The 25,710-nt window shown below is 36.9% G+C and overlaps 1 protein-coding gene across 3 annotated transcripts in view; it reads right to left on the bottom strand.

Moving 5' to 3' along the window:
• The window catches only part of ARHGAP20 (Rho GTPase activating protein 20), a 205,789-nt gene that overhangs the window by 24,485 nt on the left and 155,594 nt on the right, over positions 1–25,710 (bottom strand). For 2 of the 3 annotated variants that reach the window (XM_018059812.1, XM_018059811.1), the window contains exons 5-9: positions 23,911–23,952; positions 22,892–22,976; positions 20,324–20,401; positions 16,573–16,639; positions 14,020–14,208 (exon numbers count right to left, since the gene is read on the bottom strand). In XM_018059812.1, coding sequence (XP_017915301.1) covers positions 14,020–14,208; positions 16,573–16,639; positions 20,324–20,401; positions 22,892–22,976; positions 23,911–23,952 — 461 coding nt within the window. The remainder of the gene's footprint in view (positions 1–14,019; positions 14,209–16,572; positions 16,640–20,323; positions 20,402–22,891; positions 22,977–23,910; positions 23,953–25,710) is intronic. The other variant, XM_013969522.2, reaches the window with a different exon arrangement.

Genomic DNA, 25,710 nt, shown 5'->3' with positions numbered 1-25,710 from the left:
CAATGGACTGGTTCAAAATTGGGAAAGGAGTACATCAAGGCTGTGTATTATCACTCTGTTTGTTTAACTTCTATGCAGAGTACATCATGCGAAATGCCCGGCTGGATGAAGCACAAGCTGGAATCAAGATTGCCAGGAGATATATCAATAACCTCAGATATGTAGATGATACCACCCTTATGGCAGAAAGTGAAGAGGAACAATAGAGCCTCTTGATGAAAGTGAAAGAGGAGAGAAAAAGCTGGCTTAACACTCAACATTCAAAAAACTACGATCATGGCATCTGGTTCCATCACTTCATGGGAAACAGATGGGGAAACAATGGAAATAGTGACAGACTTTATTTGCTTTGGCTCAAAAATCACTGCAGATGGTGATTGCAGCCATGAATTTAAAAGACATTTGCTCCTTGGAAGAAAAGCTATGACCAACCTAGACAGCATATTGAAAAGCAGAGACATTACTTTTCCGACAAAGGTCCATCTAGTCAAAGCTATGGTTTTTCCAGTAGTCATGTATGGATGTGAGTGAAAGTGAAGTCGCTCAGTCGTGTCCAACTCTTTGCAGCCCCATGGACTATAACCTATCAGGCTCCTCTGTCCATGGGATTTTCCAGACAATAGCACTGGAGTGGATTGCCATTTCCTTCTCCAGCGGATCTTCCCAATCCAGGGATCAAACCCAGGTCTCCCATTGTAGACAGACGCTTTACCATCTGAGCCACCAGAGAAGTCCATATGGATGTGAGAGTGGGACCATAAGGAAAGTTAAGTGTCAAAGAATTGATGCTTTTGAACTGTGGTATTAGAGAAACTCTTGAGAGTCCCTTGGACTGCAAGAAGATCAAACCAGTCAATCGCGAGGACTGATGCTGCAACTAAAGCTCCAATACTTTGGCCACCTGATGCAAAGAGCCAACTCACTGGAAAAGACCTTGATTCTGGGAAAGACTGAAGGCAGGAGGAGAAGGATGACAGAGAATGAGATGGTTGGAGGTATCACTGACTTGATGGACATGAGTTTGAGCAAGTTCCGGGAATTGGTGACGGAGAAGGAAACCTGGTGTGCTGCAGTCCATGGGGTTTCAGAGAGTCAGACACAACTGAACGACTGAACGACTGAACTAACTGATCAGTAGTTTAGGAAACTGAACCCATTCTTAAATCCAGAAAGGGGTTCCTTTGTGGCAGCAATGTCAATCTGTGCAAATGTTTGTTTAATATGTATGTTTACATATGTTGAGTAGTTATACTCAATCTAGTTTCCTCACATTTCACTATTTTGAAAACTATTAGATTTCTTGTATCTTTTTGGTTTCACACACTTCTTAGGAAGAATGTTCTATCATAAAGTTATAAACTCAGCTATCCAATGAGTATAGACAGAGGACAAAGTAGAATTGAGTCTTGTATTTTATTATAAGTGCTTTCAGCTGCAGTCATGCCTTTTATTATATACCACAGTCAATTTTAGAGTTCATGTTCCCTTTGGGACTGAGAGGAAAAAAAATTTCATTAAAATTTACTTTCTTGCAGAGCTTTTAATGCTTAGCTCTTACTTTCTAAAGGTCAAAGGCTGATGAAAAAACATGCAATTGTTATAAAAAATATTACAATGATGTAAATATAGAGCAAATAAAATTCATGAACATACAACTTTCCTCAACAATCCCAGCAAGAGTCAAGTTAGAGTCTCTTCATGCTTAAATGAACAAACTGAATATTAAAAATTGTAATTCTTGAAAGTTTGTACTTATTATTAAAGAATAATAACCACAACAAAAAACTTTTAATAAGAAATTTTAGCAAGATGGATATGTAGGAAGCTCTTGCACTCACCTCCTCCCATGGATACAGTTTATCTAAAACTATACATGGAACAACTTCTTCTGAAAAGAATCCACATACTGGTAAAGAGACCCTGTTACATTGGGCAAATGAGAGAGAAACCACATCCTAGTGGGTAGAAAAGGCTGAAACACAATCTCATTACAAACTCCACCCCCAATAAAACAACCCCCAGTCTGGAGGGAACTCAAAACCCAGAGCTTCTCCAGAAGGAGTGAAGGGTTCATACCTCACATAGGTCACGCTAACTTTTAAGATCCAGTGTCTGAGAGATAAACCCCCAAAGCATCTCACAGGCCAACAAGGTTCATGTCCATGAGACATATGGGGCTTTGTGGACACAAGGAAGGGTTCTTAAAGGGTTTATGCCTAGGCTCACCTAACCCAGAGCCCAGAGTAGAAGCAGCCATTTGCAAAGCATCCAGACATCATATGAAAGAGATTCATTTACTAATTTTAAAGCACTGGTACCTGCTTGGATACTCCCTTGGACAGAGGCTGGTGGATACTATCTTCCTATTCTCTCTCTGCCTTGCTAAAGTCAGGAGCACCATCTTCCCCACCCTCCGCCCTTATGTTGGGTATCATCTTTTTATTTCTCCTCTCACCCGTTTTCTCTTTCTCTTTTTCTTTCTCTTTTCTTTTCTTTTTTTTTCCAGTGAATGCCATCTGTGTACTCCCCATCTGTCCCATGTCAGTCAGTGGGTACCATTTTTTAGCTCTTCTGCTATACTGCAGAGTGCTTTTATCTTCTGGAGAGGAGGTTCTACACAACACGGTTGCTCTGGTTTTTACATTTGGTGACATGATTCTTACAGCTGCCACCCAGAGAAAGACCTGTGATCAACTGGTCAGGGGGGCTTGCATTCCTGGGTCCCACAGGACTGTAACAATTATAGAGACAGTTCTTGGAAGACTACCATTTCCAGGGCATCACACAGACAGCAGACTGAACACACTCCCACTCTTTTTGTAAAAGAGGTTATTTGCCTGTCTAGGAACTTCAGCCCTGGGGATAAGCAACAGGTCTGGCACACACCTAGAGGGTGAGCAGGTGCTCTCAAAGATGCAGCCAGGAACACCATCTTTGCACTTCTTCCTGTGTGACTACAGTTCACTAGCAACTCCCAAGAAGGAGCTTATAAACCTACTGGAGACCCAATTTTTGTGACTGCTGCCAGGGACCACCTCCAGATAGCCTGGCTCTGGGGGCCAGCAGGGCTTATCTTTGCAGTCCTATAGAACTGCATATATCTGCATTCTTGAAAAGCTGCTGCCTGAGGACTTAGTTTCCAATCAGCCTGAATCAAGGTGCTGACTGAGCTCTCCCCTTTGGGACACTGACTGATCTTGGCACTTCCTCAAGTACTGAGAGCTATTAAATATAAGATAGGCTTCTTGGATAATTACAAATAGTTGACAGAAAACCAAGAGCTAGGACAGGGTTGAATGAAAAAGGTTAATCTCTTACATAAAGCCAACAGTTCAAGTGAGAGAGGTGGCTCTTTCACCCAGTGCATAGAAACCAGGACAGAATCAAGCAAAATGAAGAAACAGAAATGTGTTCCAAATGAAGGAACAAGATAAAACATCAGAAGAAAAGTTAATAAACTGGAGATAAATAATTTACCTGGTAAAAAGTTCAATAAATGATCCTAAAGATGCTCACTAAACTTGAGAGAAGAATGCATAAACACAGTGAGAACTTAAAGACAGAAAATATAAGAAAGTTCCAAACAGAAGTCACAGAACTGAAGAATACAACAACTGAATTGAAAAATAACCAGTGGGGGTCAAAAGCAGATTTGATGAAGCAGAAGAAAGGATCAGAGAACTTGAGACATGGCAGAGAAACTCACCCAATCAGAGCAGCAAAAAGAAAAAAGAATGCAAAATGGTGAAGACAGCTTAAAGGACTTATGGGACAACATCAAGTGCATTAACTATCACATTATAGAGGTCTCAGAAAAAAATAAAAAGGGAAAGAAAACTTATTTGAAAAAATAATGGCTGAAAACTGTCCTAAACTGTGGAATGAAACAGACATTCAAATCTAGGAAGCTCAGACAGTTCCAAATAAGATGAACCCAGAGATCTACAACAAGACACTAATTTTATACTAAAATTTATATGTTTTTTATACTAAATTTTATACTTTTGACATTTTATACTAAAATGTCAAAAACTAAAGACAAGGAGAGATCTTAAAAGCTGCAAGAGAAAAACAACTTTTTATGTACAAGGAAGTCCTGTAAGACTATCAGTAGATTTTTTTAGCAGAAATTTTAAAGATTGGAAGGAAATAGCACAATATATTCCAAGTGCTAAAAGATATAAATTTCTAACCAAAAATACTTCACCTACCAAAGTTATCATTCAGAATTGAAGGAGATAGAGGTTTCTAGCAAGCAAAAGATAAAGGAGTTCATCACCACTAAACCGAAACCATTCTCAGAAGAGACGTCAAAGGTATCTTTTTAAGCTGAACAGAAAGGGTGCTAATTAGTAACAGAATATATAAAAGCATAAATCTCACTGGTAAAGGCAAATATATGGTAATGGTAGTGAATGAATTATTAACACAAAGGTCAAAAGACAAAAATAGTAAAAATAACTCTAGCTACAATATTTAAGCAAGGAATTTACAAGATAAAAAAAGACATAAAATATGATATCAAAAAACCAAATGTTGGGTGAGTAGAGAATAAATAAGTAGAGCTTTACAAAGTGTTCAAACATTGGTATCAACATAAACACTATTATAAACACAAGTTCTTATGTGTAAACCTTGTGATAACCATCAAGCAAAAACCTAAAGTAGATACACAAAAGATAATGACAGAGAAAGAAATCTGAAAGTCATTAAATCACAAAGGAAGGTAGCAGTAGAAGAAATGAACAGAGGAACTGCAAAGCAGCCAGAAACAATAGAAATGGCAATAACATATCTATTAACAATTACTTTAACAGTAAATGGACTAAATTCTTCGATCAAAAGACAGAGAGGGATTGATGGAATAAAAAACAAGACCCACCTACATGCCACCTACGAGAGACTCACTTCAGAACTAAGAGGAGCAGTAAATGAAATAGAGACTAAAAGACACTAGAAGAGATCAATGAAAATAAGAGTGGGTTCTTTGAAAAAATAAACAAAGTTGATAAACCTTTAGCCAGACTCAACAAAAGAGAGAGAACTAAAGTAAAAAAAAAAAAAAAATCAGAAATGAAAGAGATGCAACAGACACCACAGAAATATACAGGATCATTAAGAGACTATTATGAACAATTACATGCCAACACATTGGAAAACCTAGAACAAATGGGTAAATTCTTAGAAACATGCAAACTTCAAGGCTGAATATGAACAGAAAGTCTGAATAGGCTGATTATTGGTAGAGATACTGAATAAGTAATTTAAAAACTCCCTACAAATAAAAGTCCAGCACTTGACAGCTTCACTGGTGAATTCTATCAAACCTTCAAAGAAGAATTAATACCAATACTCTCAAAGTCTTCCAAAAGGTACGAAATGAGGGAACACTTCTAAACTCATTTTCCAAGGCCATAATTACTCTGATACCCCAGTCAAGGAAACCACAAGCAAAGAAAATTATAGGCCAACATCTCTGATGAACATATAGGTAAAATTCTCAAAGAAATCATCAAATTGAATCCAACAATATATTAAAAAAATCAATGCCATAATCAAGTTGGACTTATTAAAGGTATACAAGCATGATTCATAGTCCACTAATCAATCAATGTGATATACCGTATTTACAAAACAGAGGAAAAAAATCATATGATTTTTCTTTGATCATATCAATAGATTAAAAAAAGCACTTGAAAAAAATCCATCCATTTATTAATATGATTAAAATCCTCAACAGAGTGGGAATAGAGGAAATGTATCCCAACATAACAAAGGTCATATATTAATATGACAGATAATATATTCAATGGTCAAAAGCCCAAAAGTTTTCCCTCTAAGATTAGAAACAAGACAAGGATGCCCATTCTCATCATTTTTCTTTGGCTAGGCCTTGGAAGGCCTAGCCAAATCAAGTAGGCAGGAAAAAAATGAAAGATACCCAAACTGGAAAGAAAAGAGTAAAAATGCCACTATTTGTAGATGATATAATAATAATATATACAGAAAACTTTAAAGACTCCCCTCAAAAACCTTTAGAACTAACAAATGAATTCAGTCAATTTGCAGGATATAAGACCAACATACATCTGCTGAGTTTCTATACACTAATAACAAGCTATCAGAAAGTTATATTAAGAAAATAATCCCATTTATAACTGCACCAAGAAGAATAAACTACCTAAAAATAAATTTAATCAAGAAGGTGAAAGACCAGTACACTGAAAACTAAGAAGGCACTGATGAAAAAAAAAAATGGAAGAAGACACAAATAAATGGAAAGATATTCCATGCTCACGGATTGGCAGAGTTAGTACTGCTAAAATCTCCATACTATTCAAAGCAGACTATAGACTCAATGCAGTCCCTATCAACATTCCAATTGTGGTTTTCAAAGTAATAGAACAATTCTAAAATTTGTATAGAATGACAAAAGACCCTAAAATAGACAAATCAATCTTGAGAAGGAGGCTTCATGCTCCTAACTTCAAACTACATTATCAGTTCAGTTCAGTTCAGTCACTCAATCGTGTCTGACTCTTTGCGACGCCATGAACTGCCACACTCCAGGCCTCCCTGTCCATCACCACCTCCTGGAGTCCACCCAAACCCATGTCCATTGAGTCAGTGATGCCATCCAACCATTTCACCCTATGTCATCCCCTTCTCCTCCTGCCCTCAATCTTTCCCAGCATCAGGGGCTTTTCAAATGAGTCAGCTCTTCACATGAGGTGCCCAAAGTATTGGAGTTTCAGCTTCAACATCAGTCCTTCCAATGAACACCCAGGACTGATCTCCTTGCAGTCCAAGGGATTCTCAAGAGTCTTCTCCAACACCACAGTTCAAAAGCATCAATTCTTCGGCGCTCAGCTTTCTTTATAGTCCAACTCTCACATCCATACATGACCACTGGAAAAACCACAGTCTTGACTAGATGGACCTTTGTTAACAAAGTAATGTCTCTGCTTTTTAACATGCTGTCTAGGTTGGTCATAACTTTCCTTCCAAGGAGTAAGTGTCTTTTAATTTCATGGCTACAATCACCATCTGCAGTGATTTTGGAGTCCCCCAAAATAAAGTCAGTCACAGTTGCCACTGTTTCTCCATCTATTTCCCATGAAGTGATGGGACCGAATGCCATGATCTTCATTTTCTGAATGTTGAGCTTTAAGCCAACTTTTTCACTCTCCGCTTTCACTTTCATCAAGAGGCTCTTTAGTTCTTCATCACTTTCTGCCATAAGGGTGGGTGTCATCTGCATATCTGAGGTTATTGATATTTCTCCTGGCAATCTTGATTCTAGCTTGTGCTTCCTCCAGCCCAGCATTCCTCATGATGTACTCTGCATATAAGTTAAATAAGCAGGGTGACAATATACAGCCTCCTTTTCCTATTTGGAACCAGTCTGTTGTCCCATGTCCAGTTCTAACTGTTGCTTCCTGACCTGCATATAGGTTTCTCAAGAGGCAGGTCAAGTGGTCCGATATTCCCTTCTCTTTCAGAATTTTCCACAGTTTACTGTGATACACACTACATTATAGAGCTTTAGTAATCAAAATAAAATGATACTGGCATTAAAACAGATATACAGATCAATGGAACAGAATAGACAGTCCAGAAATAGATGTACATACTTATGCTCAATTAATTTATGACAAAGGAGCCAAGAACATACAATGAGAAAAGGACAGTTTCTTCAGTAAGTCATGTTGGGAAAACTGGACAGCAACATGCAAAAATGGCTGGACCATACCATATACAGAAATTAACTCAAAATAGATTAAGACAGCATTTGCTCCAGGAGCTGGCAACTGGCTAGGTCAGTGCTGCATCCTGGGAATGTAGCTTACTTGATAGAATTACCATCCATCAGCAATGTGGTATCTTGGAAAGAATATGGTTTCTATAGTCAGAGCTGATTTCAGATTCTGGCTCTGCTACTTAGCTGAATAACCTTGGATAAACTATCTTTCTTGATACCATGACCTAGCTCTACCCAACTGCATACATGCTCCAGTGCTGGACACTTAATACCAAACAAGCAGCAAGAAAGGAACAGAGCCCCACCCATCAGCAGACAGGCTGCCTAAAGTTGTATTAAGCTCACAGAAATCCCCAAACACACCACCTGATGTGACTCTGCCCATTAGAGGGAAAAGACTCAGTACTACCCACCAGAGCACAGGCACCAGTCCTTCCCAGCAGGAAGCCTACACAAGCCCTTGGAACAACCAACCTTTCCCACTAGGGAAGACACCAGAAGCAAGAGGAACTATGACCCTGTAGCCTGTAAAAAGGAAACCTCAAACACTGTAAGTTAAACAACCAGAAGACAGAGAAATATGTTACAGAGGAAGGAGCAAGGTAAAAACCCACAAGTGAAAAGGAAATAGGCAATTACCTGAAAAATAATTCACAGTAATGATAGTAAAGATGATTCAAAATCTGGGAAATAGAATGGAGAAAATACAAGAAATATTTAACAAGGACTTAGAAACACTAAAGAACAAACAAGCAATGATGAACATCACAATAACTGAAATTAAAAATATACTAGGAGGAATCAATAGCAGAATAACTGAGAGAATGGATAAGTGAGCTAGAAAGAAACTGGTGGAAATAACTGCTGCAAAGTAGAATAAAGAAAAAAGAATGAAAAGAACTGAGCGCAATCTCAGAGACCTCTGGGACAATATTAAACACAACAACATTTGAATTATATGGGTCCCAGAAGAATAGAAAGAGAAAAGGTCTGAGGAAACATTTGAAGAGATTATAGTAAAAAACTTCCCTAACATGAGAAAGGAAATAGTCAAGTCCAGGAAGCACAGAGAGTTCCATGTAAGATAAACCCAAGGAGAAATAAGCTGAAACACATATTAATCAAACTGAAAAATTTAAATACAAAAGATATTAAAAGCAGCAAGGCGAGGGTAGAATAATTTGAGAGAATAGCATTGAAACATGTATATTATCATATGTGAAACATAGCGCCAGTTCAGGTTTGATGCGTGAGACAGGGCGCTCAGGGCTGGTGCACTGGGATGACCCTGAGGGATGTGATGAGGAGGGAGGTGGGAGGGGGGTTCAGGATGGGGGACACATGTACACCTATGGCTGATTCATGTCAATGTATGGCAAAAACCACTATAATATTATAAAGTAATTAGCTTCCAATTAAAATAAATTAATTAAAAAAAAACATCTGGGGAATCTCCATAAGATTATCAGCTGATTTCCTAACAGAAACTCTGCTGGCCAGATAGGATATATTTAAAGTGATAGAAGGGAAAACCTACAAGATTATTCTACCCAGGAAGGCTTAGATTCGATGGAGAAATCAAAAGATTTACAGACAAGTAAAGGCTAAGAGAATTCACTGTCACCAGACCAGCTTTGTAATAAATATTAAAAGAACTTCTCTAGGCAGGAAGCACAGAGAAGGAAAAAACCTACACAAACAAATTCAAAACAACTAAGAAAGTGGTAATAGGAATATACACATAAATACTTTAAATGTAAATGGATTCAATGCTTTGATGAAAAGATAAACATAGGCTGAATGGATTCAAAACAAAATCCATATATACGCTGCTCACAAAAGACCCACTTCAGATATAGGGAGAAATATAGGCTGGAAGTTAGAGGATGGAAAAAGATATTCCATGCAAATGGAAATCAAAACAAAGGTGAAGTAGCAATACTCATGTCACATAAAACAGACTTTAAAATAAAGACTGTAACAAGAGACAAGGAAGGGCAGAATACACAAGGGATAAAAGACAGCTTGTTCAATAAGTGGTGCTGGGGAAACTGGAGAGTTACATGTAAAAGGATGAAATTAGACACTCCTTAACACCATACACAAAAATAAAATGGATTAAAGACCTGATGTAAGGCCAGACACTATAAAACTCTTAGAGGAAAACAGGCAGAACACCCTTCGACATAAATTACAGCAAAACCTTTTTTGACCCACCTCCTACAGTAACGAAAATAAAAACAAAAATAAACACATGGGACCAAGGTATATTGAAAAGCATTTGCACAGCAAAGGGAACCATAAACAAGACAAAAAGGAAACCCTTAGAATGGAAGAAAATATTTGCAAATGAAGAAACCGACAAAAGATTAATCTCCAAAAATATATACGCAACTCATTCAGCTCAATATAAAAAAAACAACCCAGTCGAAAAATGGGTACAAGGTCTAAATAGACATTTCTCCAAAGAAGACATACAGATAGCCAACAAACACATGAAAAGATGCTCAACATCACTAATTATTAGAGAAATGCAAATCAAAACTACAAAGAACTGTCACCTCACACTGGTTAGAATGGCTATCATCACAAAATCTATAAACAATACATGCTGCAGAGGGTATAGAGAAAAGGGAAGCCTCTTGCAATGTTGGTGGAAATGTAAATTGATACAGCCACTATGCAGAATAGTATGGAAGTTCCTTAAAACACTAAAAACAGAACTACCACGTGACCCAGCAATTCCACTACTGTGCATATCTCTGGAGAAAACCATAATTCAAAAAGACACGTGCACCCCAATGTTCACTGCAGCACTATTTACAATAGCCAGGACATGGAAGCAACCTAAATGTCCACCAAGAGAGAAATGGATAAAGAAGATATGGTACATATGTGCAAAGGGATATTGCTTAGTGCTTAGTCACTCAGACTCTTTGTGACCCCCAAGACCGTAGCCCACCAGGCTCCTCTGTCCATGGAGATTCTCCAGGCAAGAATACTGGAGTGGGTTGCCATGCCCTTCTCCAGGGGACCTTCCCAACTCAGGGATCAAACCCAGGTCTCCCACAGTGCAGTAGATTCTTTACTGTCTGAGTCACCAGGGAAGACCATGAATCCTGGAATGGGTAGCCTGTTCATTTTCCAGGGGATCTTTCCAACCCAGGGATCGAATCGGGGCTCTCCTGCATTGCAGGTGGATTCTTTACTGGCTGAGCTACCAGGAAATGTACCAGCTGAGCTACCAATGGAATATTACTCAGGCATAAATAGGAACACAACTGGGTCATTTGTAGAGATGTGGATAAACTAGAGACTGTCATACAGGATGAAGTATGTCAGAAAGTGTAAAACAAATACTGTATATTAATACATATAAGTGAAATCTGAAGAAATTGGTATAAATGATCTTATTTAAGCAGAAATAAAAACACAGATGTAGGGCATAAATGTATGGATACCAATGGGGAAGGTTGGGTGGGATGAACTGGGAGACTGGGATTGACATATATAAACTATTGATACTGTGTGTAGAATAGGTAACTAATGAGAATCTATAACTCTACTCAATGCTCTGTGGTGATGTAAATGGGAAAGGAATAAAGAAAGAGGGGATACAGGTATACGTATAGCTGATTCACTTTGTTGTACAGTAGAAACTAATATGAACAATGCAAAGCAGCTATACCCCAATAAAGATTTTAAAAATTATATGCTTGTGGAATGATACGTTAGCATTTGGCAGTACCTATTGCTGTCAAAAGCTATTTTCAAAGATCATGAAATATATAAAATATCATTACGTATAAGGATATTTTACATTTAATTATGATGTGTGCTGTGCTGTGCTTAGTCACTCAGTCTTGTCTGACTCTTTGTGACCCCACGGACTGTAACATTCCATGTAAGAATACTGTCCAGACAAGAACACTGGAGTGGGTTGCTGTGCCCTTCTCCAGGGGATCTTCCCAACCTGGAATACTAATGTTGAATCCCAATTAAGTGAAACGTTATTTACCCAAAAGAATTATTTTCATTAACATTATCTGTATTACATAAAATTGTACTCAGTTATGGGCTTCCTAGGTGGGACAGTGGTAAAGAATCCACCTGCCAATGCAGAAGATGTGGGTTCAATCCCTGGGTCGGGAAGATCCCCTGGAGGAGGAAAACGGCAACCTGCTTCAGTATTCTTGCCTAGAAAGTCTCTGGACAGAGGAGAATGGCAGGCTATAGTACATGGGGTTGCAAAGACTGGATATGACTGAGTGAGTGAGCATGCACGTACTCAATTATTACTACATATTGAATATCATCCATAAAAATTTTGTGGAAATTTGTTTTCTCTCTTGTTATATACGTACCTACATGATATTCTCAGTTTTGTCTGCTGACTTGCAAATTTTACTACCTGGTCCTTTACAGAGAAAGTCTGTTGATCCCTGATCTAAGTTAGTGGTTTCCAAAGTAGTTGTTCTCAAAATCCTCTGTATTAAAAAAAAAAACATACAAAACTGGTTCACATATTAATTGTTTAACTACACAGGTAGTTGTCACCACTGCTCTATAGTTACTCCTTTTATTATGAATCATTTTATAGCTGCAACCATTATTATCTTAACCTTTAACAGGGAGAAACAGAGGATTAATAAGTAAAGGCTGCTTACAATTAATTAATCAAGTTGTTGGCAAAAATGAGTAAAACCTTCAGGGTTCTTGACTCCTGATTATTTTGGCCTACTTAGTTAAAATACACTTATTTTATTTTATTAACAAGGTACCCACAGAAACAGTTTTGAAAAACATGGGTAATAAAGGTAGAAGAGTAAAATAATATTCTCATCTTAGATATAAAGGCAACATTCCTTTTATAACTTTAATAAGCACGAACAACAGACCTATTAATAAATTCATTCAACAAATATTTATTGGACACTTTTTTATGTATGCAAAAACTGTTCCAGGTGCTGGGAATATAGCAATAAACAAAACAGACCAAACTCTCCACCTTCAAGGAGCTCATATTTTAGAGGTTAGAGAACTGTAACATGTTTATAATACCCCTTCAAAATGGCCCAAAGATGTGAGTAAATAGCCTTAGAGTTCAAAACCTCAATTTACCACTGCTGGAGGGAGGAGGACTGGGGCAAATGCAAGATCAGTTTTCATAGCTGCTATCAGCAAGATTAGGGCTTCCCAGGTGGCACAGTGGTAGACAATCTGCTGCCAGTGCAGGAGACACACGCTGGGTCCCTGGGTTGGGAAGATCCCCTGGAGTAGGAGATGGCAACCCACCTCCAATATTCTTGCCTAGAAAATTCTATGGACAGAGAAGCCTGGTGGGCTACAGTTCATGGGGTCGCAAAGAGGTGGACATGACTGAGCCTGCCTGCATGCAATGTTAGCAATATTAAGGAGTTCTAGAGCAATGACGTCAATGAAGTATAAAATCTAAGGCTGGGTCATCAACAGAAAGGGACAGGGTTGGACATGCACGTGTTGGGGGATGAGTATAAACCACGGCCACTGTTCACTGGTTACTACAGTTTTTTAAAACTGACAAAAGCAGCTACAAAAATTCAGCACCAATTATCCACTACCCCACTCAACACTTTTTGGCATGATATATTTTCTTCTTTTTTTTTTCACAGTCTTACTTTCAGACTGAGGTATAAAGCTCAAATTAGAGTTAGAGTAAATTAATGATGGTCCTCCTATGTTGAATATCATTTTTACCATTCTGGAGTCTTTATTACGGGGTGGATAAGGGATGGCTACATTCAGAGGGATTAGCAGAATACCAAGAGATTTCTGTGGAAATCGTTACATACAATCAGTAGCAGGATCCAGGTCAGCATTAGAGTCTCCTGACACGCATCACTGACAGCCTCCTTTTTATAATGTGACCATTTGGGGAACACACTGTGCAATGTATTACAGTACAAAGAAAGCATTGAAGCACCTGCACCATTGCCTGGTGCCTTTGACTCTGCAGTGGACATAAGGTTAAAGGGGAAAGAATAGCGAAGAAAGAAGGAACAGACTCTATGGCAGTTACTAGCTGCTGATTACAAGTCAGTCAGTCCTACCACTAATTTTTAAAACTGTCTTCTAAAACTCCATCTTTCCTTCAAAACACTTTGCAAATTTAAAAGAAAAAAATATTTCATCTGGCTGAAAGGCAAAGAACTTTTTTTGCATTCAGGAATGAAAAGTTTTGGTAAAAAAAAGGCTGTATGAGGGAGGAGAAAACTCACCACTCAGCTGCTGGGTCACAGCCAGGCGGCTGGGCTTCAGGATGAACTGACACTGCATCTCTCGGGGCAGCTGCTCTGTAAGGAAGGGCTCTTGGAGGTTGGAAGGTGTGGGGGAGTCCTTTGATCCCTGTGCCAGGAGTGCAGTGTCTCGAAGATGGCTCATTTTAATTCCATAGGGATATTCATGCCCTACACAGAGAAAAAAAAATCCAAATGCAGACTTCAGGCAGACTAACACTGTGGCTGTGTGTGCTGCGTACTGGAATGTACTGCAGTTTGCTCCTGGGACTTCCGGTATAAAGAATCCTTTCGTTGACTTAATGATCACCATGCACACTCTTACAGCTGGAGACCAGTGCATAGTGCAGGTGGCCCAACCAGAGAAGTTTATTTTTGGAGTGCAGAGGGAAAAAAGCAAAGAGAAAAAAACGTCTTTAAAGAGTATCTTGTTTGGGAATGCACAGATTAGTCTGTGAGTTGCATAATGTTGACTTCTCCTATGCTCACATCTGTGAACATATTTAAAGGCACTCTAGTTTCTCCTTTGACATTAACTATATTCTGTAAATCTTCAGTTAGTCCTTGACCTCTCTCAGCCTTAAATCCATGACTTAAAATATTTACCCTACCTATCATATAACATTATAAGGATCAAATAAGTAAACCTTAGAATTAATACTTTTTTAAATAGTAAGGGCAAAAATTACATATTTCAGGCATTGCTATTATTACTATTATTCAACACAAGATATCTTTCTGAAAAAGACATTTTATACTTTTTATTAGTTATATAATTAGTCACTCAATAGCAAAAGGACTGGTTTGTTTGATTTATGTTTCCCTCCCAGCACTGAGCTCTGAGGTCGCTATTCAAAGGCAAGAATTAGGAGAAAGACTGCAGGGTATTAGAAACACAGAGACAAGATTCAAAAAGTAATTTTCAAACTAGAAAAACTAAACTCTACGTTGACTCTGCATCTGACTGCAACATAATTTTTTTGTTCTTTAGTACTTTTAAGCAGCTGCATTTTCTTAATTATTCACCAACTACCTTTGTGCTGTAGATCTGTTTACTTTTTAAAAAGAGTAAATTCTCTTATATCCCTGATTTTTCACTGAATGTAATTCAGTGAACTCTTTCTTTACCATCTGGCATAGGTATACAATGTCAGTGCTCCATTAACATCAAGTACCACAGCAACTCTCAGGGATTAAGGCAAAGAAAAAAAAAGGACTTCTATCATAGTAATAAAGCCATGTCAATTTATCAAAATAGCCAATAGCTAATATACAATTGAAGTTTGCAAAGCATGTTAAAATATGAAGTGGAGAACTGTTCTAGGTAACAATCATGTTTCATGTTCGATGGTTCTTATAGCGAGAGTTAGAAATGAAGCTTAAAGCTGTTTTAAGCCTGAGAGTTACCGTCTATACAGTCATAATTAAATTAATATATTTTATTAAAACAATTGTTTTAAGTACTCATTTGGTTTTTAATCCCAGCTTTAATTGTTGCTTACTGACTTTTATAAAATGTCAACTCTAAGAAACTGGAAATGCAAAGAATTTTTTGTTCCCAGCTGTGTGCATAACAACTTGTTTTAAGTCTGAGAACATACATTTCATAGAAAAGTTTGATTTTATCTTACTCAGATTGTTTGAAACCTGAATTACACAGTAGTGATCTCCACAGGTAAATGAAAGGATAACATGAGATAACTCAGATGATATGCTTTGGACAATGTCTGGCAGATAGTAAGCATTTAAAATTTATTAACAGAACTCTCATCAACAATGGTTATCATCTCAAGATCTGCTACAGATGCTGTCCCTTAATGTAATTGTTTTTTGTCTGTTAACCACACTGAATGGACTCACTTATCAAGAATATTTTTTAGTAAAATAAATTAAAATAAGGTGAGGTAATAAATCATTTTTATCAATGACTCTTCAAAACAAATGCTGGAAAATTTGACTACAGAAACAGCAAAGTAGTTAGTAAACTAGTAGTTACTGCTAAGTTAGTCAATGAGGATATTTAGGAATCAAAATGGTTTAATTTCATTGTCCTTATGATGCCTAGGAAAATTCCTGGTGCAGGGCAGATGTTAAATACTCACTGACAGATTGAGGCATGATTGGATCATAGATAGTCTTCCACAGAGGCAAGTAGTAGGTAGGAAAGGGAACAGGAAATTAAAAATCTAAACATGAAAAATAAATATATAGGGAAAAGGAATAACAACATACATTGCTTTTTTCAGAAAAAATGTTTAAAAAGTTGACAAGATAGTTCTCTTTGTAAAGAAAAAAAAGAGGAAAATTCACATTTCTCTTTCCAACTATATCATTAGCTGCTCGAATAAAGAGATATCATTTGTCTGGCACATAGGAAATACTTGATAAGCATTTATTAAATTAACACATGAATATTATAGAAGATTTAATATTTAACAGTATTTAAGTTTAGGACTATACAGTCAGTTCGCTGAGACATTTAGAATTATAATTAATTCACAATCAATTCTATCTTAGATCTTCATAGAAACTTACCAATAAGTGGGTATGGTGCCTCCTCTTTGCCAGAATTGACCCATAACTGGTACTCTCTCTCAGAGCCCTTGGAGATAAAAGAATTAACAATAATTCTTCACATTTGGTAAATGAATAAGAATACATTTTCTGGGCATTTTTATATTTTGCAAAAAAAAGGGGGGCAATATAAATGCCTTTAAGCTTTACAGCGGGTGGATATGGCTTTTGAAGATGGTAGTGCTGATTCTACAACCTCTCTAAACCCAAACAGAGGACTCATTTTTACCTAGGGATGACTTGGGTTCCACCGATTGTAACAGAATCAGGCCCTCACTATTATGGATAGCCCACAGAATATGACTGATGCTAAAGCTGAAACTCCAGTACTTTGGCCACCTCATGCAGAGTTGACTCATTGGAAAAGACTGATGCTGGGAGGGATTAGGGGCAGGAGGAGAAGGGGACGACTGAGGATGAGATGGCTGGATGGCATCACTGACTTGATGGACATGAGTCTGAGTGAACTCCGGGAGTTGGTGATGGACAGGGAGGCCTGGCATGCTGCAATTCATGGGGTCACAGAGAGTCAGACATGACTGAGCAATTGAATTGAACTGAAGTGAACAGAATATGAAATCATATATATGCTCTTTCACAAAGTAAGAAATTTCTTGGTTTTCTGAAAGGTTAACTGATCTTTTTCAGAGTTCTAACTTCTGCTTCTCTGAACTTCTCAGAGAATATTGGACTTAATCTACAACATGCCCCTGCAAAGACAACTTTGTTATCCAGAAAGCTACAACCCTGCTGTGTCTGTGATGAAAAAGTAAAATCTCAAAGGCTGACTATTAGTTTAGCTGCTTCTGAGTGGAAGGAGAAGAATGACCTCGGGGCTTTGAGGAGAGAGACAGGTAGCTGGCACAGTCTACACGGGCTTTACTTCGAGCAAGTCCAGTCCTGGGGACAGAAAGGATAAGAATTCTGTCTAGAGAATAGGCTCAGTTATGGGGAACAATGAAACTGTTCACTAGCAGAATTACAACCCAGCAATATTTAAAAATCCCACTTGAAAGAAACAATATTAAATTATACAGATTTTGCTGTATCCCTTAAAAGAGGATAAAGCAAAAATGTTTTAAATGAAACTACAACAGATGGGCAATATTTAATATTCTTACCTTTATCTTCTAATTAAAAATTATGATCCTGACCTTATAATGGAGGGTCCTGGCTAAGAGATTACATCTCCTACTGCCCTCCACTACTCCATCACGTCCTTCACTGTCTCCTACTCAAAAAACTTTATTGCAAACAGGAAGGGCAATTTAGTAAAAATTCTTTCTTTTTTTTGTAGTGTTTAAAAACTAAATAAAGTCTCTTCAATAAGTGGTATTGGGAAAACAAGACAGCAACATGTGAAAAATGAAGTAAGAATATTTTCCCTAACACATACAAAAATAAATTCAAAATGGATTGAAGGCCTAAAGGTTAAGAACTGAAAAACAAAAACTCCTAGAAGAGAACGTAAGCAGAACACTTTTAAAATCTTAACAATGTTTTTTTGGGATCAATCTCTTAAGGCAAAATGAATAAAAACAAAAATAAAGAAATAAGACCTCATTAAATTAGTAAAAGCTTTTGCATAGCAAAGGAAACCAGTGACAAAACAAAAGGATAACCTACAGGATGGGAGAAGATATTTGGAAATAATATGACCAATAAGGGATTTAAATCCATATTTACACAGCTCATATAAATCAATATCAAAAAACCGATCCAATCCCCAAATGGGCAGAAGACCTGAACAGACATTTTTCCAAAGATGGCTTGCAGGTGGCTAGCTAACAGTCACATGAAAAGATATCAACATCACTAAGTATCAGAGAAATGCAAATCAAACAATGAGATATTACCTCACACCTTTAAGAAAGGTTATCATCAGGACTTCCCTGGTGGCCACTGATTAAGAATCCGGCTTGCAAATATAGGAGGTGTGGGTTTGATCCCTGGTCAGGAAACTAAGATTCCACTTGCCACAAAGAAAGTAGCGTATGCACAGCAACTACTGAAGGCTGCATGCTCTGGAGACTGTGTAACTCTAGAGAGCCCCTATGCCACAACTAAGACCCAATGCAGCTAAAGAAATAAATATTAAAAACTGTTATTGGAATAACTGGACATTCAAATGCAAAAACAAAACTAAAAAAGGCTATCACCAAAACAACCACAAATAACAAAAGTGTTCAAAAATGCAGAGAAAAAAGAATCTTTGTACATTGCTGGTGAAAATGTAAACTGGTGCAGCCCTGGTGGAAAACAGTACGGAGGTTCCTCAAAAAACTACAACTACCATGAGATTCAGTCATCCTACTCCTACATATATATCCAAAGAAAACAAAAACACTAATTTGAAAAGATATATATACCCCAATGTTCACAGTGGCATTGCTTGTAATAGCCAAGATATTGAAGCAATCCAAATGTCAATCAATAGATAAATGGATGAAGAATATGTGGTATATGTGTGTATAAAAAATGGAATGCTACTCAGCCATAAATAAGAATGAAAATTTTGTCATTTGCAACACAACATGGACAGACCTGGAAGGTATTGTGCTCACTGAAATAAGTTAAGACTGAGAAGGACAAATACTGCATGCACTCATTCACATGTAAAATCCCCCCAAAAACCCTAAGTGAACAGATAACAGCAAAAGAGGAACATACCTCACAAGAAGAAACTACCATGACCAATGAGGAGTAGGTCAGGAGGAAGGGCAAGGCAGGTGAAGGGGATTATGAGGTATTAAACTACTAGGTAGAAAATAAATTAAGATTCATGGATGCAATGTATAGCATAGGGAATATAGATAATATTTTACAATAATTATATGCTGAAGAATCGATGCTTTTGAACTGTGGTGTTGGAGAAGACTCTTGAGAGTCCCTTGGACTGCAACGAGATTCAACCAGTCCATCCTAAAGGAGATCAGTCCTGGGTGTTCACTGGAAGGACTGATGTTGAAGCTGAAACTCCAATACTTTGGCACCTGATGCGAAGAGCTGACTCATTTGAAAAGACGCTGATGCTGGGAAATATTGAGGGCAGGAGGAGAAGGGGACAATAGAGGACGAGATAGTTGGATGGCATCACCGACTCAACGGACATGGGTTTGAATAAACTCTGGGAGCAGGTGATGGACAGGGAGACCTGGTGTGCTGCAGTCCATGGGGTCGCAAAGAGTCAGACGTGACTGAGCTACTGAACTGAACTGATATGGAGTATAATCCATAAAAACATCAAATCACTATGTTGTACACTTAAAACTAATACAATATTATAATTCAACTACAGTTCAATTCAAAAGAAAATAAAACTCTCAAAAAGAATAAACAACTGTTGTCATTATTTTCCATATGTGGGGGAACAAAATATGACTTTGGTACCTCTATGAATCAGCTGTCTTAAGATGGAAGGGATAGTATTTATAATAATCTAAAGTATCAAATAAAGGGCTTCCCTGGTGGCTCAGATGGTAAAGAATCACCTGCAATGCGCAAGACCTGGGTTCAGTCCCTGGGTTGGGAAGATCCCCTGGAGGAAGGCATGGCAACTCACTCCAGTCTTCTTGCCTGGAGAATCCCCATGGACAGAGGAGCCTGGCGGGCTACAGTCCGTAGGGTCGCAAAGAGTCGGACACAACTGAGTGGCTAGGCACAAAGCATCAAAGTCTGTTTTTAATTAAGAATATCTAGCAGAGTAACTTACAGTTATCCCTAGCATTGGTAGTGACATGTTGATAACTTCATTTGCTGTATCTGAATTCGTTACTGTTATAGTTTTAGACTGTGGAGAAAAAAAAGAAATACAGATATAAATAAAGGATTTTAAACCAGGGGAACAAATAATGATTGTCAAATGATTATCCACAGGCAAATCTTGATTTCAAGTGTTGACAAAGTACCACTTAGGTAGAACACTGATCCTTGATTATAATTTATTTTCATTCAATTTTTATATTATTCATTTTAATAAAACATCTCTTCTTCTTCTTAAAATATGACTCAAAATATGAGACCTTCAGCCATTAAGAAAAAGAATAAATATAGTTCAGAGAGATTACATGGACCATTCTCGAAACCAAACAAAAAGTCAGAGAGGTTGGTCCTCTGCATCCTGCCTATGAGTGTTTCCATAAAGCAACATGTAATAAAAAAAGGAGAACATTTAACTATTTTCCATTTTTCTCTGAGCACTGTTTTTGCAGGGTGGGTTTTCATTTCTTTGTATGGTAAAAAAATCAGTTTAGATAAAATCAGAATAAGAACTGGTTACAAAATTTCAAGTTTGGAATTAAAAGCACTATTTATTGAGCACTTTCTGTATGTCAGGCACTGTGGCTGCTGAGACCTTCACTGCTGAAATCTGAAGAGGCCTTAAAACCAAAGAGTCTGGCAAATAAACTGAACATTTTAGAAAACTCAATTCTGTTACCAACTCTGCTACTGAATAGAGTATCTATAATATCCCTGTGTTGAATGCTCAACTACACTGAGAGATTACTGCTTAAAAATGAATAGTTCTCAACAAGAGAAATGGAATTAATGAGATTACCTATAGAGTTCACTGAATTATAAGACATTATTTAAAAATAAGACAATGCTATGCTATCAAAAAAGAAATAAATATTAGGAGTTTGGGATTGACACATACACACTGCTATATTTAAAACAGATAACCAACAAGGACCTACTATATAGCACAAGGGACTCTGCTCAATACTCTTTAATAAACTAAGAGGGAAAAGAATTTGAAAAAGTACAGATACATGTGTTATGTAAACTGAATCACTTTGCTATACACTTGAAACTAGCACAACATTGTTAAATCAATCAACTATACTCCATTATAAAATAAACATTAAAAAAGAGGTATTTACTATGCACATAGGTAGATTTTACATATTCTAATTATCAGATAAATAAGCAATTAGTGCTGTGTCCCTGATAAGGCCTAAATGGCACAAATAAGTAAAATAAATGGAAACAGAATGATCTAAAAATAAAGCTAAGTGAAATCCACTGATAACTCATCACTTAACTATCATTGTATTTATTCCCTATAAATACAATAACAAATTGCTTCTGAAATTCATTTACTGATTTCAAACTGCGTTCCTTATAGTTTCGAGGATTAAGCAAAAGTATCAGAAATGAACAGGGAAAGCTCAGTGTTTGTCCTCCACCAGAAAGATCTATCCTATAATACTAATAATCACCCCCAAAGTATCTGGTTTCTAAAATAATGATTTTTCTTAATATTAGGTATATATGTTCAAATAGTAATTATAGGATTTTTTTTTTCTTGCATGCATCTCTGGTAGAAAAAACAAATGAATTTTTAGCAGATACGTGTTTTTTGGCTAGTAAACAAAAACAATAGTGACTTGAGCATGTAGTTATTTTTCCCCACATTAGCAGAATTCACTAACAAGTTGTGCATAACTAAAGGCCAAGGATAATGAATGCCTCTCATACACGCACTCCTGTTTGGGGGAAATCACTCTGGAAGCAGGGCTCCCTGTAAGGAGACTCTTGCCATGAAGCAACTTTAGAGAGCAAAAGACAGTGTATCCTATCATCATGAACTTAAGCAGGGTGCGAGTGATAAAACAGCTGCTGAGAAGTGTGGCAATCTACAGTATCATAAAAATGCTCATTTCTATTTTGTGCATCATCGATAACATCTTGGACTATATTTCAGTCATAAAATTGCACATAACATCTAGGGCTAAACAAACAACTTTTATTTTGACCAAAATGATAAAAACTGTGCTGATTCATTAAAAATGGTATCTCTCTCAGCTCATCCATTTATTAACCTGAGGAATTCAATATCTAAAAACTCAAAGAATGAAGAACTTTCCAAAACTCACTCTCAAGAAGTGACAGGTTGGAAAAATTGCTTAATACTAATAGAAAATATCTCCTTGTGGAAATGTCTTTACTACGAGCCTTTTCTACTGAAAAGATCTAGAGAAGCATTAATGCCAGAGGGAGGACAGAGACATCTGACAGGCAATAATCTTAACAAGTGTAAATGTTAAATACTGAGTTAATATAAATTTCTCTCGCTTCATTTTCTCTAGGGTTACTTCTCATATGTACAACAAAGATACCCAGGAAAATATACTTTCTCACAATGTATTTTTCTAAACCCCTACCTTCCACAGCACATACCCAGTCTGTCTGTCTGCCTACCTGTCTCTCTTTCTATCCAGGTGTTCTGTCTTATGCAGGGACTTAGAATTTATTTTTCTGACTTAGAAACACTTACATAGGCACAATTCCCAATGTCCTTGGCGAAGATTTTGAGGGGAATGCTCTTCGGGTAGTCCTTTTCTTTCTCTAGATTGATGTATCTAATCAAACGCAACAACAACCCAAAACAACACTGAGTCAGATGGATTTTGCTAATGGCTTATTTTTAAAGCATTCTATTTTGCTAATATTTTCAATATATTTATGTGCTCTTTTTAAAAAGACAGATGGAAAGACTCAGCAAAGTCAGATTATATTATGGGTTGGAAGAGAATTAAAAAAAAAATTCTCAGGACATTAGGCATAGGCACAAAGAAGAACAGAGGAGATCCATTTCAAAAGAGGTTTGGGAAGCATAGTCTGGTTAAGGCATCTTTTGGTGATGCTTTATCCTCAACACTTCCTACATTTTTCTGGACTGTCCACTTAGCACTTATCTTAGTGATAAGTACAGGAGCATATATACTACTTTACTAGACCAAACCGAAACAATGGGCTTTTACTTCACATTGAGCTGTACACCTTGGTTTTCTCCATGCTTGGGAAGGGAAAGCAGAGAGGAAGGACGGAAGGACTATGAGAATAAGAGACGAGCCTCAGTTGATCATTTTAATCCATATGCTCAAAGGTTGGGATAATAATTGAATTTTGAGGGGCTCAGCAGAAAACCTCCATGTATGGAAATGGAAACAATATGTGCTTTGAGGAAACTGTTAGCTCCAAATGGTAGGCTGGGAACACAGAAAGAGATGGGAAAGATTATTGATTAATTTCTGTCTAGAATGAGCTAACCAGACCTCAACATTCTCCTTCCTAGTAAGAAAGAAATACACATAATCAGAGAATATTACTTACAGTAAGCAGTAGCTTATGTACAGTTTAAACAGCTTATTTTGAGGACAAATGAACAATTTCTATTAAGGTGAAGGGGGATAGTTTGGGGCACATTCTTGCAGACAAAACTTTAATTAATTTAATTTATTAAGGTGTAATTATACCTTACAGAATTAGAAAATATATACTAAAAAAAAATACCTTTGAAGGAGAGAGAGCCATTTGTCCTTCTGTTCTGGAGAACTGCAATAAGAAAATGGGAAACAAAATTAAACTATGCAAAATACTTATTTTAACTTGTTTAATTCAGATGGAATACCAACAGGCTGTTACTGATGAGGGCCCACATGACTGCAACCTTGGCATAACTGTGTCCTAAAGAACCCTGAAGTGAAAATGGCTATTAGGAAGAACTACACAGTCAAGCACAGTTTTATTAAAACCTCCTGGATGGATCCAAGACAGGCCCAGGACTTTACTTCATGGCTCTTTTACAAGTGGTATACTGATAGTGGAAAAGGTAACTGACTGGGAATTCAAACACCTGGTTTCAAAAATACATGCAATATGTATCATTATGGGCAAATCACATAACATCGCTAAGCTTCAACATCCACATCTGTAAAACTGGGGTAATTATCTCAGAGTGTTTTTGTAGTTTTCAGCGTCATGCAAATAAAAAATGTTTCTTTTGAGATTAAAGAGATTAAGGAGAAATTAGGCATATTGATAGAAATATCTTGGCTCAGAAACCAGTTTATTGTCAGCAAAAGAAACATTTATTTCTCTATACATATGGCAGGACTAAAATTTAGCCAATGAATTAATACAAAATTTATTTTTAATTACTATAATCATCTAAGATCAATTCATTTACAACAAATAACTATTAATTTTCCTGCTGAAGTCACTGCTGCATTTAATTCTAAATAAAGTTTATTTCTATATGGTCTTGTTACTCATTAGCTCTTAAAATCACATTTCTAACCTTCTCAAAGAAGTTGGAAACACTAGTTATTTTCTTCTTCCAGAAAAATACACTTAAGAAACATTTGTAATTTGTTTCTTTGTTGCTTAGCAATTTTCCCCATAAGTAATCTCCCAGAATTGGTCATCCCAACGTGCACTGTATCTCTTTTGCTGCTGACCAATTTCATCTTTCATAATGCTTATAATCTCTTATGCCTTCTTTCTTAAACAGAAGATTTTCTAGGTTCATTAATGTCCAATATTGCATTTATTTAGCAAAAATCTATGTTGAAAAAAAGGGTGCATTTTCTTTAGACTTTTAAACTTTTTTCAAAGCAATTAAAGAAAATCACCCCTTTAAACACACAGTATTTTTTAAAACTTTTTTTGGCATTTTTTTAAACTTCTAATTGACATGTTAAGATATATAAACTGTACAATGCTTAAAAGTACAGTTTGAAAATTTTTCACAAATTGAACACACCCATGTGACTCACATTCATTCATATTTCACAGAAAACCACCTTGTCAGGTGTCCCTGTGTTCATTTTCAGGCACTAGATCCCACTATCTTGACTTCTAACAAAACAGAACAGTTTTGTTTGTTTGAGTACTTATAAATGCAACCATACAGTATGTGCTACTCTTGTACACGGCTTCTTCCATTTAGCATTATATTTGTGAGACATTCATATTACTGTATGTGGTTTTAGCTTGTTCATTCTCATTGCTGTACAGTGTTCCACTGTTTGAATGTACAGCACACAATTACTCAAAAGGAACAAATTTTTAAGTGCATCAGGTTAACTGAAATTGATTTGGTAATCTTGTAGTTCCCCTCTCTCTTGCTCTAGGCAAGAATCCAGGACTTCTCTTTCCTTAGTGATTCTTAATCTCAGGTACTTTTATAGAACTAAAAACAGAAGTACTCCAAAATCAAGGCTAGCTCTGAGTTTAATAAGCACCTATGATAAGAGCCAGGAGAGAAGAAAGTGGTATATCTTAGTGAAAGAAAAAGGGTAAGACAGGAAA

Source organism: Capra hircus, chromosome 15, assembly GCF_001704415.2.
Source record: "Capra hircus breed San Clemente chromosome 15, ASM170441v1, whole genome shotgun sequence".
In the NCBI taxonomy this organism is placed as follows: Eukaryota; Metazoa; Chordata; class Mammalia; order Artiodactyla; family Bovidae; genus Capra; species Capra hircus.
This window is presented reverse-complemented; position numbering and strand designations above follow the sequence as displayed.